At 37.4% G+C, this 17,959-nt stretch overlaps 1 protein-coding gene across 1 annotated transcript in view; it reads right to left on the bottom strand.

Moving 5' to 3' along the window:
* Positions 1-17,959, bottom strand: part of ABCA1 (ATP binding cassette subfamily A member 1) — a 128,477-nt gene that overhangs the window by 85,384 nt on the left and 25,134 nt on the right. The window contains exons 5-6 of the mRNA XM_044677907.1: positions 4,079-4,193; positions 563-608 (exon numbers count right to left, since the gene is read on the bottom strand). Coding sequence (XP_044533842.1) covers positions 563-608; positions 4,079-4,193 — 161 coding nt within the window. The remainder of the gene's footprint in view (positions 1-562; positions 609-4,078; positions 4,194-17,959) is intronic.

Raw genomic sequence — 17,959 nt, 5'->3', positions numbered from 1 at the left:
AAAAAAAAAAAAAAAAAAAAAGGTTGAGTCCCACCAGATTCTACTCTGAGTACTGAATAAGGAAAACATCCTCACTGGAGGATACTACACCAAGGTCTGCTCCAGGGCTTTCCCAAATGTGTTCCATTAACTACTTGATCTTTTACACAATGTAAATAGGGGTTCTACTACAAATTGTTAATACTATCAATATTTCTTTCTTCTAACATGTTAAAGGAAAAACTATTCATGAATCAAAAATATTTATGATATGTAGCAATTTTAGCTATGAATATAAAGTTAATTCCCTCCAGTTTTGTCCTAAAACATTTCAAATCCTCTTCACACTCTATCTCTAGGGTGCTTCACCACTAGCAGGAAAAGCATCATTAATATTCATATAATACCTATGATGTGCCTTGGCTAAGCTCTTTGCAGATATCATGTCACGTGGTAAGAGAGAGGTGTCGTTATTGACCTCATTTTACAGATAAAGAAACTGAGGCAGATAAAGTTTAGTGATTTGTCAGACGCTAGATTTGACTTTAGGTCTTCCTGACTCCAGGTCCAGCACTCTACTCACTATGACTCCTGCCTCTAATTGCATGCCCTCAAGCAATATTTTGTGGTTCAGATTTCAAGATCCAAGTATTTCATAATGAAACTGGTTCAGAAAATGCTGATCTAATGATATGTGTAAAATCCAGTGGAATTGAGCTAAGGGGCATTAGGAGAGTTTGGGGGAGAGGGAAAGAACATGAAACATGTAACTAGGGGAAAATATTCAAAATTAAAACTAAAAAAGAAAAAAAGAAAATGCTGATCTACTCCTAGTTTTTCTTCAACTTGTAGTACTTCTCATTTATGGAAAGGCTGTTCCCATTCTTACTCTCTCAAAAAACAGCTCTCAGCAGCCATTTCATTGGCATCTAGGATCTGTCCTCCTGAAACCAGCTCTGGTCTGATAAAAACTTATAAATTTAGTATCTTTGTTAAATTCAAATAGGCTTGAACCTATTTGGCTTCTCCAGGACTAAGAAAATTCCAGCAGGGAAAGTTACTCAGCAAACTAAGATCACTGGTAAGGATGCTTAACCCAGATAAGACAATGAACTTCCCAAGCACTTCAGTAAAACCCACTGCCACAGGGCAGTTAAGACAATCACAGAAGAGCTGAATTTCAGCATCTGAAGGGCTTTCAGAGATTTAACCCACTCTGGGGACAAGAATACCCTGTTTTACTTTCTCACATTTTCTGTCATTAAAGGTCTTCTAGCCATACAAGGTCCACACTGCTTGTGAAGGCAGCCCATTCCACTAAGGAGAGCACTGGCTCTTTGGAGATATTCCTTACACCAACCCCAAATCTACCTTTCCTCTCTCCCAACATCCTCCCACTGCTCCTTATTCTTCCCTCAGGGGCTGAACAGAACAAGTCTCACTCCCCCTCCATAGGACAGTTTTTCAAATACTGGAAGAGGGCTCTCATGCTCTCATGTGTTCTTCTCAAGTTAAACATCCTGGAAATATTTGGTCCTTGAACCAATTCTCACATGGCATGGTTTCAAAGTCCCCTCATCCTCCTAGTCATCCTCTTCATGCAGATTCTTGAAGGACCCTTATTTAGCAATACTTTTTCTTGAAAATCCTAATTGGATTATAGATTTAGAAATAGAAGAAATCTTAGACACCATTAGGTTATAAGTTCCCTGAGGGCTATCTTTTGTCTATTTTTGTAACCCCAGTGCTTAGACACATACTAAAGTTTAATAAATGTTTTTTGACTTGACACCAATCTAATTCTATTTCCTCATTTTACAGATAACAAAACTGAGGCACAGAGAGTGAATTGCCCAAGATCGAAGAGCCAGTATGTGTCTAAGACAAGTCTCCCTGCCTCCAAGTCCATCGCTCTAGCCTTTGCCCTACATTGCCTCCTTCAAATCCTCCTGAAATCAGTGGTTCAAATAATAAAATCCCTTCTTACAGAAATGTTCTATAATCAGACTCATCAATCCCACCTTCATCTCCATCCTCTGTATATCCTGTCTTCCCTTTTATTAGTTCATAGACTCAAGCCTTGTCCTTGGGGCCAACCAAAGGGAGCGGACTCAAAGGGAAGAATGTTAGGCTTCAGACCCTGACTACTTTCCCTGTGTGGCATGGTTTCTGGTCTATCATTGCTTTTCATCTAATTCTTTCTCCACTACCAGGAAATCAGGGTCTCATACAGATGCCCAAACAGTACAGCCCATTCAGACTCTATTTAGTGCCCACATAGTCACATTACAAACTGAGCAGGAGCCAATTACTATTAAATATATATATATAATGCATATATATTTATATTTATATTTTTTACCATATGTTTATATATTTTATTATATATAAACACTAAAATACATATACTCTATATTTACTCTGTATATACTATATGTACTAAAAATGTATGTATAGCATACTATATATAAGATGCTATAGGTATAGATTTTAAACACTCAGCATTTGTATTTTAAATGTAGTGTTTATCAGAACATGGAAACCGGCAACACAGTCTAACAAGGTAAAGGTCATATTTTTAAAAAGAGAGTTGGGGGGGAATCTAAAAGCTGCTGTCTGTGGAATGTTACACAGTCATATAATTAGCAACTACCCACAGCAGGGTAGTAGATTGTGTCTAAGAATAGATCCTAGATTTGGAGCTGGAAGGAACCTTTGAAGTCATCTAATCCAACTCCCTCATTTTCAGATAAGAAAACCGTGGCTCAGAAAGGGTTAAAATCATAAATGTCACCCAGAGCTCAGTGAGTTGCAGAGATGGGATTTGAACCCAGATATTCTGACTTAGAATCCATTGCAGTAAGAATGAAAGTGAAGGGGAGTACATATGGCACAGGGCTTCGAGTCAGGAAGACCCAAGTTCAATCCCACCTGTGACATTTATTAAGTGCATGATCCTGGAAAAATCAAATAGCCTTTCTAGATCTCTGTTTTCTCATCTGGAAAAGGGGGAAGTTGGAATCAATGGCCTCTAAGAAGGCTGCCTTCTAGATCCAACTCAATGATTTTATGATTTCTTCATCATTGCTTAATTTTTTAACTATATCTTATGAATCAATTATATTATTCACCTTCTATGAAGTTCAGATAAGTCAAATTCCACTGCTTCTCTATGTAACTTTCAGTAATGACTAGGACATCTAATTTAGGAACCTGTTCTCAGAATGAGCAATGAGTAGTAACCTTGTAAAGATCATAAAGCTTCTCTGCAGATTGAGAAAATATTAAAAAATAGTATGTTTTGCTATCTCCACTGCCTAGGGTAGCTATAGCCATTAATGAAAATGAAGAGTTATAAGATCTTAAAATGAAAATAGTCCACACAAACACAGCAGTGACTACTTTCCTATTTTAAAAAACACCCCCAAAATAGGCTACTCCTCCTAATTTCATTTCTTTATCCCTAAAGATACTTTAAATTATTTGAATCTGTCATCACAAAAAAAATATTCTGGCTTCTGATGCAAAAAAGCTATGATTCTCAAACTTAAGTTTTCTAAAGCTTTAAGACTTTATTAATTATAATTTCAAGGGATGTGGTCAAAATCTTATGAAGGAAAAAACCTCAATAACACCATAGTTCATTTTTTTGAAAAATGATTTTCTATAAAGAGTGGGTAATAATTTAAATTAAAAATTGAACCCTCACCCTTATAACCCACTACTCCTTCATCCTACTAATAAATATTCACTTCTATCAGACACATCACTGCTACAGCATCAGAAGTGTAGGTAAATCAGAAAAAATTGATGGAAGCAAAGGTGGTTAAATACAATATCTCTCTCTCTCTTTTCTCTCTCTTTTCTCTCTCTCGCGCTCTCTCTCTCGCTCGCTCTCTCTCTCACTCGCTCTCTCTCTCGCTCTCTCGCTCTCTCTCTCGCTCTCTCTCTCTCTCTCTCTCTCTCTCGCTCTCTCTCTCGCTCTCTCTCATTGTCTGCAGTCAAGGGAATTTTTCATTTCAAGATAATCCAATGTTTCTACCTGCAACTCAGACCCATTGAGAAAACTGGAGATGACAGTGTTCTTTCTACCTGCTGGAGATTGATATCAGTGTCCAGAACCTCCTCCACAGCTAGATGGGACATGGTAAGGTTGTGCTGCAAAAATTCAGAGAAGGTTTCGTTGTCCACCAGGAAATCCTGAAGCTTCATGCCTATCAATAAAAAAAATAGTAAACAATATTTATTTTAACAATTTACATGTTTTTTATATGTGTGCATATGGGTGCTGGGGTGTAGATGATGTCAATGGGAAAAAATAATGTTGATGCATATAATCAACATCATATTGCTTGCCTCTGCCTAAAGAAGGGACAAGAAGGAGAGAGATAATTTCTAACTCAAATTTTTTAATGAATGTTAAAAATTTTTCTCTGTAATTAGAAAATATAAGTAAAAATATTTTTAAAAAAGAAATAACGTGGATCACTTTAGTTTGAAATAACCAACAATCCTAGTAAAGTTAATTTCATCACATATATAAATAAGGTCCAGGAATGGTGTTTTTACCAGTACAATAGTACCAGCACAGGCAGAAAGATTTTTTAAACTGCTGAATTATAGTTTACATGCTCTTCTGAACTCACTGTTGTTCTCTTATTTTCTCTGTCCCTCTCTCTCACACACACATGCCTAACTGCCTTTTTTTTTTTAAAGACAAGAAGTAGAATGATCCTTCACCCTAAACACAATGATTACTTACCTTGCTCTAAGGCAAATGGGAAGAGAAATGGCAGGAAGAATTCTGGCTCTAGACCCATGTACCTAAGCTTAAAGTCTCCCTTTAAGCCTTCCCATTGGGCTCCATAAGTGGACATAAGAATCCTTCACTTTAATACAATGCTATGTATTTTGCAAAGCATTTTCACATACATTACTTCATCCCCTAAACCACATAGGATTGAAGGCCAAAGTCTGAGTGAGGCCCATCTCAAGAAAACAAACTAAATCTTACAAAATAGATAAGTCAGAATTTACCTAGGGGTTCCTTTCAATATTATGCTGCTCCTACACATTTTCTTAAATATGATACAATTTATAAAAAGATAACAAATTCAGCTTTTCAGGAGAATGTCCATTGTATACACTGAAGCACATCTGCTCTAGAGCACTATTTTGTCAGCTCTCAGCATCATCATTTACCATTGCTTTTAGGGTTTCTGACAAACTTCTGAAACCTCCCTTTGGACAGAACGTGAAGCCGAACACACTTTTCATTCTGGCAGAACACCTCTCTCTGGCTTTTCAGCATAACAGCTGCTAAACTGGTATGCCCAACCCCATGGGAAATTTAATTTTTCTTTTAAGGTGGGAGGCAGTATGATCTGGCAGAAAGTCCTAGACTAGGGGGGGATCAGAATGCCTGGGCTCCAGGCCTGGCTTTAGCAGTAACTAGCCATGTATCCCTGGGAAAACTCTTCACTCAGTTTCTTAATCTGCAAAATAAGAGGTTCCATTCTAATCTAAGATCTTGTTGCTATCTAAAATTTCATGATTTGCTCCAGGAGTGGGGAGAGAAGAAGGGAGGGAGACAAAATGAATCATGGAAAAATATTGAAAAATAAAATTTAGAACCATGAAAAATAAATAAACAAATAAATAGAATTAAGAAATAAATAAATGAAATAAAATAATTTCATGATTTGCACTAAGATGAAAACAAACTATGGGGGTCCATTTGGACATCTACTTCTCCCCATGCTACTCCTGCCTTCAATTCTTACCCTCATCTTTTTTTTTTCCTAACAAGCTCAATGAGATGAAAATAAGATATTTATGATTTTACTGACAGAAATGATCTAGGTGTCTAATGTACCACTACCCAATTAATTATAGCTATCAGAATATCAGATAATTTTAATTATATATTTCTCAAGTGCTCCTTTCCCATTATACTCATATTCCTAAGCCTCTAAGAGGACTCTTATCTACTAATGCTTAATTTTTTATTTTTTTTTAAATTATGAATTTAATAGTCATTAACAAAAACAAATGTTTCAAAATGTAAAGAATAAAAGGTTGTGCATGAACTTGTGTTTATATGCAGCTTGGATTTTTTTTAAGTATATGTTAAATTTAACTTAAATTTTTTTGCATCCCCAGAGCTTAGCACAGTATATTAACTTAATATATGGATATGGAGACTGATTGGTAATCACAAAACTTATGTTTGTATACCCTTCTGAATTATTTTAATCTGTGTTTTTAATATTTTATTGATGCTCTTGACATCTGTCACTTCCCACTAACTCACCCACTCCCTCCATTTATTTGTTTTTCTAACAAATATCGATGCTTTCCCATAATGTTTTTATGTTCTCATGATGTCATAGTGCACACAAATGGCCAGAATTACTTCAGGGAATTACATCAAGTCAGAATTGGAATAACCACAGGTAGTCCCATAGCCAAGCTGGGAGATCTCTTCTCTATCTAGGTTGGTTTCTGGTCCAGCATCTTGACACTGCTGTCTAGTTTCATGATCTATCACTCTGGACTCTAATGGGTCCTGGCAGAACCCTAGAGATTTCAATTTATACCAGACTCCTTAGTTATTATCAAAAACAGTTACTCACTCTTGGAGGTCTTCTATGCCTAAATCAAGAAAGAGAAAAGGGCATTCCAGGGAGCTACAGAGCAAAGTTAAGTTCTCTAGGGCAAGTCCAAACTCCTAGAACTACTGATTCATGAATTTCAAGTCCAGAGTGATGAGTTTATGGCCACTAAATGTACAGCCAATCGGGACTGTCAAGCATGCCCATCCATTGGTAGGCAGCTTATTCAATAAGATTATAGCTCCTCCTAAGTCACACTCAATTTTACACAGGTTCCTCTCCACCAAAGGAAGAGTTTCTGATAACCCAAACAAAACCCCAACTGCAAACCAAAGAAACTTTACATGGTTTGGTATGAAAAGCTGGCCCAGGTAACACTTTCAATGCCTCTAGACCATGTGGTGAAACTCAGCGGCCAAAAGAATGTGATGAGTTTATGATGTTTCTCTGTTATTGCAAATAGGGATCAGTGTTTAAGGACAGCTGGATGTGCTCAAACTTTGGATTGTTTCACAATGAATCCTCCAAGGATGAGGAAAAAAAAATCTAAGGCTTCTATTCTCCAGTTAGTCAAAAAATACTTGGTGAGCATCCATGTCAGAGTGAACTGGGAATGAAAAGACCAAGAAAGAATTACAAAGACCTTTGCCTTTAAAGAGTTTACCATTCAACATACTTACTCATTTAACTTACTTAAACAAAAAATGTGTAGTTCTTCCACAACTCAGCTCAAATTCCAAACTCTGTAAAAGGATTCTCTCTCTCTCTCTCTCTCTCTCTCTCTCTCTCTCTCTCTCTCTCTCTCTCTCTCTTGCCTTTTCCTTAGTAAATGGAAATACTGTTCCATTTACCATGTATATCTTATTTGCAATAAATTGTCTGCATAGTCTTCTCACATTAGTATGTAAGCTTCTTGAGGGCAAGGATTGTCTTCTGTAGAACAGTGTCTGGCACAAAGTAAACATGAGTGTGTGTATATATTTTTTGAACTCATCTCTTGTCTTTGCACAGGTTGTAGGTCCTTCCACTAGCCCATTCACTGAATCATTCCCCCCTCACCTGTACTTTAGATTCTTTCAAGGCTCAGGAAACATGCCACTCAAGAGTCATACATTAAGTATAATGCCACTTTCCACTGATTTACCTCTTTCTCATCAAATTACCTTGTCTTAACTTATATGTGTTTACAACATGTAGTCAATAGAATGTAAGATCCTTTTAGGAAAGGACTGCTTTTTTCTTTGTAGCCTGAGTGCCTAGCACAGTGCTTTGTATAGGGTAGGTGCTTAGTAAGTTCTAAGTTGAAAAGAAGGCAGGATATTTGAAATACTGCATGTGATTTGTGTGTCAAAGAAGTAACAAATAATAAATGTGAAAGCCACCCTGCAGAATGACACGGGGAGAATTGAATCATTGGTGGGTGGATTTGAAATAGACTAGTTCAGACAGACAAGAGTTTTTCTCAAAATGCACAGTTTTATCAGTGCTGGGGAAGAGAAAGACCAGGATGAGTCAAGGATTGGACCCAACTGGGCTGCATCAGAGATGGGCCATGTGCCTCAAGGGGATAGATGGATACTACATAAGTTCATAAAGTTTGGAATATAGAGAAAATGATATTAAGTAAATGAGCTGACCCTTCCAAGCACAATGGGAATGATCAATTTTTGAAGTGAATCGCCACTCCAAATTCAATATGGTAGTAGATCCCCTCTTCCAATTCCTTTCCCAGACTGCCTGCAGTGCTAATGCTGCATTGTGCCTAAATGTTCATCTTCTACCAAAAGAAGTCCAACTGTGATTGCATATTTAGAGTAGGCAGGACAGCAGCCTAACTATTTTTACCAAGATAGCTAAGAAAACATTTGAAGATGCAGAAGCGGTCAGAGAGGCAACTAATTATGCTCAGTAAAGGTTTTCCCCAATTTGAGCATCTGGACTTTGCTTTGGGAAGTGAAACCTAAACAGAAGTTGTGGAGAAGGGAGCAAACTTGGCCAAATATGTAACTTGATCAGCATGGGTATGTCCCCTACTAGCACAGAGCATGACTCCATCCATGCCTTTATTTCCTAGGTAATTGCTTGCGATTTTTTTTTCTTTAAACTCTCCATGGAAGCTCTCCTACCATATTCTCAGGGCTTTCCTATTAGCCCAATATTTTGGGAGTACTAATATGCCATTCAGACTGCCGGTTATCTCTTGTTCTCACCATATGGCCAGCCAATTTTCTTTCCAAATCATGAATGTTGTCAAACATGCCGCTGTACTTTTCCACTTTAAGTCATCTGAAATCATGAAATTTCATGATTTACAAGTAGCAGCAATGTAGTATAGCAAATAGAAAACTGGCCTCAAAAACCAGGAAGACCTGGGCACATATTGGTTGTGCATGTCAATTAATACCTGTGTTCTAGGCAACTAAGATTATAAACTGCTGAGAAGGTGCCAACCTGTTTTGTTCAAGAGTTTCCTCACTCAGGAATTCCTTATACTAATAAAATTACAAATTCAGTCTCTACCCACAGAGTATCACCAGAGAGAATAGTGATAGTAAAAAGAAAAAGGAATTTTGTGGAAACAATTTTTAATTTCCCAACAGCAATCCAGCCCAATTGCTTTCTAGTCAAATTTGGGTCCAGTTCTTGCCTATTTGTGGAATATGCCCAAGCTACATATTTTTCTTAAACTTAATAGGGTTCCTATTTAGCTACATGTTGTAGTCTGGGAAAGGTTGCTGTTTTTTCCAGTTTGTTTGTTTGTTTGTGAATGTTTTAGACAAGTGTTTTACATTGTTAGATAAATTTTATGATGTTTTTCAATTTGATATAATCAATTAAGTATCCTCACAACTTCGCAGAAGTTTGAACACTAAATTTAAAATGTATGTAGTCTTATTAAAATAGAATATAAACTCATTGAGGGCAAGTTCTGTTTCATCTTTGTATTCTCAGTGACTAAGGGGAGTGTATGGAAGGTTAGAAGAGAGAGACTTAATAAATACTTGTTTCTTTGGGTTTTTTTTAAATTCCTTAAACATCCAGAACCTACCACCATTTTTCTTAAAATATCAAATGCATGGAGCTTGATCCAAGCTTGAACCTCATCATGTTAGGTTCCACACTAACTCAAAAAGGACTTGTCAGATGCTTCAGTGGAAGAACATTTTCACCTCTGGGTAACATGAATGAAAGTGTATTTTGTTCAAATGGAAAATTTAGGGCATCTCGGGTTGTATAGTTAAATACAGTCAGTTTCATTAACTAAGTAGTTTGAATAAAATATATCTCTTCTCAAAAATCTCAGAGCACTTTGACTGGACATATTTGAAATGATCACATTCTGTCCTATATCAAAGTTACTTAAGAGACATAATAGCACCCACATTTTGCTTGGAAGCTTTGTCTGTATAGGGTGAGGGCTTTGTTTCCTGTCTTCTCAAAGTGCCTATAGCACAGTCCCCTTCACTTACTATTAAATGTCAAATTTAATTTGTTGAATTGGATGGAAACAAAGAAGCTACCAGATGCAAGCAGGATTGTTTTTACAATGCAGGTCTCTTTTTAGTCTTTTCTCATTTAAAGGGATAATTATTATATTAACAACACTGATGTTTTCCTTTGACATTTCATTTGTAGCTGTACCTTCTGAAAGAGCACAGTTTGAAAGGAATTGGTTAATCTAAACAGGACTAGGAGAAGGGAAGCTCAACTCAAATCTTAACATTTTCTCCAAACTAGGTTTTTTTGCACCAGCATTTTTATAGCTTCCACTGAATAGAATGGGAACAATCCTTTTCCATGTGAGTCAACAATCACTAACAAGTCATAAAGGCATTCATTTTGCTCTGGTGCTAAAAGGTGCATGTCACAGTAGGTAATGGTGATAATTCTAAGAAACAGGTGCTAAGGATAGCTCTCACCCCAGAAGACTGTCTGTCAGCTGACGATAACAAAGATCAATACCTCTGCCCTCTTATCCCTTTGTGTAATGGCTCAGGCCATCTGGCATTCCTGGAATGGACTTCCCCTTCTGAGCTTCCATTTGTCCCCATCCTCCACCTGATAAAACATACCCCACTCTTCCTGATGCTGCTCCTGCCCTCACCCCATAAACTGACTATACCTTCCTCAATTTTCTCAAGACACCTTGTGTCAACTTCTTTTTTTATTTTTCAGATTCTACCAAGCTTATATCATTGTTATTTCTGTGTACATCTTATTCCACATTACTGAAACCTTACTAAGGCAGAATATGGGGAGACCCAAAAGATAGAAATATTGGGTATCTTCATTTAGGAGCTTAGAACTACTTTTAGAAGTAGAGACAAGATCAAAACAGATTGAAAAATACAAATATCTTTCAGAAAAATTTATTATCAGCCACCTCCTTTCCCCACACCTCCTTACTCTCCTCTTTTCTGCCCCATCCCCAATTTTCTTCCTTGCTGAATGTCCTTTCTGCTGACCATCCTGTGTCAGTGTGGCTGAGATCAGATGAATCAATTCCACAGACAAGCAGAGAAAGGTATAGGAGTGACTATGAACCGCAGGAAGGCCAAGAGCTTTCTCTGCCATTGGTTTCTTTTGCAGGACAATAAGCAGATCTGATTCTTGTAAAAGAAGAGAAGAAAGAGAAAGAATGGGGGAAATCTCCCTCCCTGCTCTCCCTGGATGAGTGTGCTGAGGTTACTACCGGTCAGTACACTCTAGCCTACATCTCTGGTTTCAAGAGCCCTACAGTCATTTTGTACTAGCAGGAAAAATAACCACCCTGCAATCATGAAGTCTGAAGAAGTAGATGGGGGAGGAAAATTCTAGACGAAAGAGGGGAAAAAGGAGGAAGAAGCAGTAGCAAAGAGATAAAACAGTCTACCAGTTTAAAATGTAACCAATCACAGCAGTCTTTAACAGGATTTAGGGACCACCCAAGCACAATCAATGTTGGGTTATACTAAGGGGGGAAGGTACAAGGGGATGCTTTAAAAAGTTTGTTTTAAGTCCCAGAATTCAAACTTCTAGTCCAGTTCAAGATGAATGGAGACATTCATGTTTAATGAGATACTTAGAGATTTTATGCTATGTAAGTCTAACCTAGCAGATCTTGAGGAAAATCGTGCCTTGGCATTCTTTTCTAAATTTATGCAGTACAGACTTTGTGGTTGAGTTCCTCTTCTTCTTTTACTTATGACTATTTCCAACTATATTGAGTTTGATAAATAATCTGTTTGAGAAATCTCTCTTGTCCCAAGATAATTTTAGTGCAAACTCCAGAAAACAGAAAAAGGGAGGCAGAAAGGATGGGCAGGCCAACTTGGCCCAAATTAAGTGAGGTGACTCCTTAGAGAAAATGGGCAGAAAAGGGGTGAGAAGAACGCAGTGCAGTTTATTGGGGCTCCCCCCTCTCCAATGCCAATTAAGTCCCTTGAGGAATGAGATCCTGCTTCTAAGAACAAGATACAGAAATGAAGGGAAACAAAGTTTCCAGGGCCACAACAAGGTATTAGTTTCGGAGTAATCTGAAGAGTATTTATTAACAAAAACAAAAACGATCTACTGTATTGAATCACAGAATCTCAGTTCTGAAATGAATCTCAACCAACTCAGAGTCTAACATGTATCTAAGCAGAGATTCTTTTCCTACCACATTCCTAAAAAGAGGTCATCCAATCTAAATCTGGAGACCTCAACTAAGAGACAACCTACTATTTCCCAAAGCAGTTATCTCTATCTAGATGACTAATCATTTTCAAGATTTTTTTTTCCTTCTCACAATTTCTACACACCCATTGCTCCTGGGGCCAAGCAGATCAAGTCTAATCCCTCTTTCAAATAACAGCCCTTCAAATATTTGAAAAAAAGCCATGTGTTCCAACCCTGACTACCCTTTCCCTTCCCAAATGCAAATTTTCTCTCTATCAGAGTAAGATTCCAATTTTCTTTCATCTATATCTCAAATTAACTCCCCATCCTGGTGCTCCTCCTGTGAATACTCTCCAGGTTTCTGATATCCTTTCTAAACAAAATACTCTAGATGTAGTTGACAGCTGGGTCTCCTAATGCCCAAACACAGTCTACATTCACTACCATACTGGAAGGTAACTCTGGGTTTCCACCTTCAAAATTTTCTGAAGCTCACTGTTCAGGTGGCAAAAGTCTTTATCCACTATTCATTACCAAAGAAAACAAACAGAAAAATGTACAAATGCCTAATTTAAATATATCCAAATCTAGAATTAGATAAGTTCATGCATATCAATAACTTATTTAGAAAACTCCTGAAATTTCTTTATTTTCCATTTTAATTAACTTAAATTTTTTAAAAGACAAAATAAACTTGACTAGCAAATCCAATAGTTCATCATCTCTAGACCTACCTAAATCCAACCTGCTACCCAATTGGATGTTGCCTTTTTAACTATATTTATTTGTAGTAATAGCATGGGGAGGGGCATCACAAAGAACAAAATGATGGAGAAAGCTTGAGTATTGGGTTGGGGTGGGAGGAAAGGGTTAGGAGACGATTCAATTCAGAAAGGTATCAGCCACCAAAACAATGAACTTCAGAAAATTTGCCAAAATAGAATGACTTTCCAGCACACTATAATGGAAAATACACTGAATTTTAAGCCAAAGGATGGAGGTACTGCTCATATGACCTGTGTGATCTTGGTCAAATCACTTTATCTCTTTTGACCTCCATCTTCTTATCTGGAAAATTAGTGGAATGGTTACTACCAGCTCTTAATTCTATGATTTTTAAAAACAAGACAATCAACAGATTTGCTTTGCTGAATAGATATTATCTATATAGGCCCTACTTGTTGTCTCCTAGCTAGGGGCAGCATGGCCTTTTTTTTTTTTTAAAGCTGGAATTGATTTCTATCTAGACATTCTCCTGCCTATTGAGAGCCTGGCCACATGTTCTGCAATGTGGTAGTGATAGAAATAAATGTCTCATTGTAAATTTTATCCAAAACAAAATTATGCTAGCTCTCTCATATTTGTGGCTATAGCTATACTATACCAAATCTGTTTCTGATTTTTTTTATGAGAAATTAACTAAGCTGATATAATCATGGTAATTTTTTTTTCTGGGCTAGCTCTAGCCAAAATAGTTAAGTAGGCAGTTAGTGCTCCTGGACGTCCCTTTGTATTCCCCCTTACTCTTTTCCAACCTGCTTCAAGTTATCTAACTCCTTAACCATTTCCTCTTCTGTTTCCACATACAAAAAATGCTCTCTGAAAAGAAATGAGTAACTCATTCATACTCAAGTACAAATTGCAAATAAAACTAAATAGACTTCATATGTTTTTGCTGCTGCTGTTACTTTTTTTGTTTAGCCATTTTTTCAGTCAAGTCTGACTCTTCATGAACCTTTCAGGGTTTACTTGGCAAAGATACTAGAGTTTTTTTTTTTGTTTTGTTTTTTAATTTTTTTTTTATTTTAAACCCTTAACTTCTGTGTATTGACTTATAGGTGGAAGAGTGGCAAGGGTAGGCAATGGGGGTCAAGTGACTTGCCCAGGGTCACACAGCTGGGAAGTGTCTGAGGCCGGATTTGAACCTAGGACCTCCCGCCTCTAGACCTGGCTCTCAATCCACTGAGCTACCCAGCTGCCCCCGATACTAGAGTTTTTTGCTACGTCTTCCTCCATTCATAATACAGATGAGGAAACTGAGGCAAGCAGGGTTAAGTCACTTGTCTAGGATCAAACAGTCTGAGGTCACATTTGAACTCATGACGATGATTCTTCCTGACTCCAGGCCCCACACTGAATCCACTGCACCACCTAGCTGCCCACTCATAGTTACTACTACCTAGAATTCTTTTATTCTGATAGGAAATGCAGGTCTTTGTCTCAACTTATTTTTTCCCATCAAGGAGAAAACAAATCTAACTCTGGGAAGGAAATGTAAAGAGGAAACCATTGCTTTTGATTATAGATCATAGAATCAGGGTAGGAAAGAGCCTCATAAGCCATCTAGTCCACACTCTTTATTCTATAGACTTAGAAGTCAGAGATGTTAAATAATTTGTTTAAGGTAACTCAGTGAAAAAGAACAAATCTAGGATTTAATTTCAGATCTTCTGGCTCCAAATCCAGCATTCTTTTCCACTATACCCCACTGATGTTCACTTTTCAAAAAAAAAAAAAAAGGTTTTCTGGAATGGAATCATGGCACATGTTGCTGTCCTATGATTTAGTTAAATTGTATTTTCTGTTCTTGCCTGGATAAAGTTGACCTTTGATTTGATTCGGTACAGACAATATTTCAACACATCGGTATAGTATTGCATCGCCCTCCAATAATCAGAATTTGGCCTAAGCTGATTCTGTTCAGAATGGAGGGACCACATGTCTAGGAAGCGGTTTCAGGGAGCCATAAATAAATTCTCTAACTTTAGAGACTTCAAAATTTTAAAGAGTCAAATCCCAAATGAAAACTTTTAACTGAAAGATCAGAGAAATTATAGTCATTCAAAGAGAAGGTGGGTTTTTTATTTGTTCTGATGATATGATATTGACAAATCTGTCATAAAACCCATTAACAAGATTTCACCCACAAAGGGGATAAAATAATAGAGAAAGAACAGCAAATGTTGTTTCAACTTCTGAGCCAAATGGATGAGATACGAGCACATAGAGAAGTAAAAGCAACAAAGAACCACATCATGCTTCCAAGGAGAGCCATTAATCAAGAACAAAACTCTCTACTAAAATTGTGAAAGAAATGGTAATTTGTGATCTATCTTCAAAACTCTCCCATCTTCCTTTATGCTCCCTTTTCTACCGAGTTCACCCCTACCCCATTCTCTAAGTACCCACAGCCATCTCTCTTCTGTATTTCATCCTAACCCTCCCCAAAAGTACCTGAAACTTCTTCATTTCTCTTTTCCCCACCCCCTACTAAACTCTCATGTCTTCAGAGCAGATGATCTCAGCTAGCTATTAGTGAGAAGGCATCAGTTTAGATGACCATGACAAGGCATGAATGATTGATAATATACGTTAGCACTCCCAGGAATATGTGTACTTTTTGAAAGCATGACTTATTCTGTCATTCATTCGACCAATTTTTATTAAGCCCTCTTGCAAATATAAGGAATTACTAAGTAGGTCAGTTGCTGAGAAAAACATAATCCTTTTGAGTTCATTAAGATTTAGGTTTACCTTGTTAATCCAAAAGAACAAAACTCCTTCTATAGGAGACAATCTCTAGTACTATCCTGGCAATTTTCTTAATTAGCCCAGAAATTCAGAATGAATCCAAGTGGCCTGGACTCTGGATTCAAGAGAAATAAGAGTCAACTTTTTAATGAATGAATAATTGGTTTTTAAAAATTTCTATAACAACAAATGTTATATTTTAAAAGTCAACATTTATATAGAGCTTGAAAATTTGCCAAGTGTTATTTATATTTATGTATATATATAATTATATATATAAAATGTCATTTTACCCTCATGACAATACCATAAGATGGACTCTAGAAGTTATTAGCATGGTACATATGAAGAAACTGAGGTTCAGGTAAGTTAAAAGGTATAATCATGCTCACATAGCTAATGTCAGGGAGGAATCTGAACGAAGGTTTTCCTGATTCCAAGTCCAGTACTCACTCACTGTGAGGTCAGTTATGCTTCTTTAGGAACATCCAGTTCAACTCAAAAGATATTTATTGAGCCCTTGCTTGCCAGTATACCATGGGGAATACAAAAATGAATGTGTTCCAGAACTCAAGGAACACACTAAGAGGAAAGATAAGCATGTGAATAACTATAGCATAAGTACGGAAATGATGCCTGCCATATAAGAAGGCAACAGTTCCATCTGTTTTTCTCTCAGATGCTTTTACCTTCTCAAACATCATTTCCTATCTGGTCCAAGTCACTGATAGGACCATTGAGTTAAGCATTTGGCTGGGTACCTTACAAAGCAGTCCTGCAGATGACCAAAAGCTGACAAGATTAGATTTAATAAGGTTAAATGAAAAATCTTGCATATAAGTTTCAAAAACGTCTATAAACTGCCAAAGCATAAAATGAGGTAGATAAACTTTAATAGCCATCTGTGGTATAAAACAAACAAAAGGACAACTGTGGGTGTTATAGTTGACTACAAAACCAATGAGACAAGAATGTGATGTGGGCCAATAAAGCTAACACAAACTTAGGCTGAATTATTGACTAAGGGAGTCAATTATGCCACCATATTCTTTTTGATCAGGCCACAGTCAAAGCACATTCAGAGGAAAGCAAGCAATATAGTGAGGGATGTAGAAACCATACCATGTGAGAAATAGTTTAAGGAACTGGGAGTATTTAGCACTACAAAGAGGAAACTTGGTGGAGTCTTCATGAAGTTGTCAAGAGGAAAGCAGATTGAACACACTCTCCATAGTTAAAGTAAATAATATGGGCTAATAAAAAGAAGATAGGTACAAGGAGTCACATTTTTCACTCAGTAGAAAGAATAACTAGTAACTGGAGCTATACAAGATGGAATAGGGTCCCTCAAAAATAATGAGCTCCGCCTGATCAAGTAGATGATAGATGACCACAAGCCAAAGATGTCACAGAGGGGATTCCTTCATCAGGTATAAGACTGGGCTAAATATGATAAGCTGTGAAGCTCCTCTAAAACATGGGCTCCTGATAGCTGTTTTGAGTGGGAGAAGGAGAGAAAAACTCAAGGAAGAGCTTCTGAGCCAGCAATAGTGACAGGATCTTGAGACACAGAATTTAGAGCCACTTAGCTAACAGAGTTTTACTATCCTGTTAAAGCAAAGTTTGAAAATGGAATTATTCCTGAGTGTAGCTTGAGGTCCCAAGGAGAAGTCTGTTTTCCCTCTCATGGAGAAGTTGTCATGAAAAGACTGAGCTTCAACTTGCAATATAAAGACAGACCCTCTCCCAGGCAGGACAATAGGGACCTCCTCCCTTACTGACAGCTGCAGAGTTAGGCCAAACACTGATAGAATCTGAACCCAAGAGAATATCCATTTGATACCACTAAGCAATGCACCAGATACCATCTTTGGGGACTACAAAACAGATAAGAAATGAAAGGCTATAAGGCAGGGGAACAGGCTACAAAGAACTAACAAAATTGCCTAACAGCTGCACTTTCTTGTGATGGGCTAAACTAATTTTCCTTTTCCTCCTGTCAAGCATGGATGACCTATCTGGGACAGCACAGAGGTAGGACTCCACCAAATCACGGTCTGTGCCAAATCACAACTTTGGCAAGTGTGCCCTATCTTGGGTCTGGTGTTTCTAGGCACCATGACTATAAAAAAATCCAATTATTCAGGCTGGCTAGATTTATCACATGTGGTGTCAAGGTCCCAGATGACACTAGG

This window comes from Gracilinanus agilis, chromosome 1, assembly GCF_016433145.1.
Source record: "Gracilinanus agilis isolate LMUSP501 chromosome 1, AgileGrace, whole genome shotgun sequence".
Classification (NCBI taxonomy): domain Eukaryota; kingdom Metazoa; phylum Chordata; class Mammalia; order Didelphimorphia; family Didelphidae; genus Gracilinanus; species Gracilinanus agilis.
Note: the sequence above shows the minus strand (reverse complement) of the source record. Positions and strands in the feature narration are given on the sequence as shown.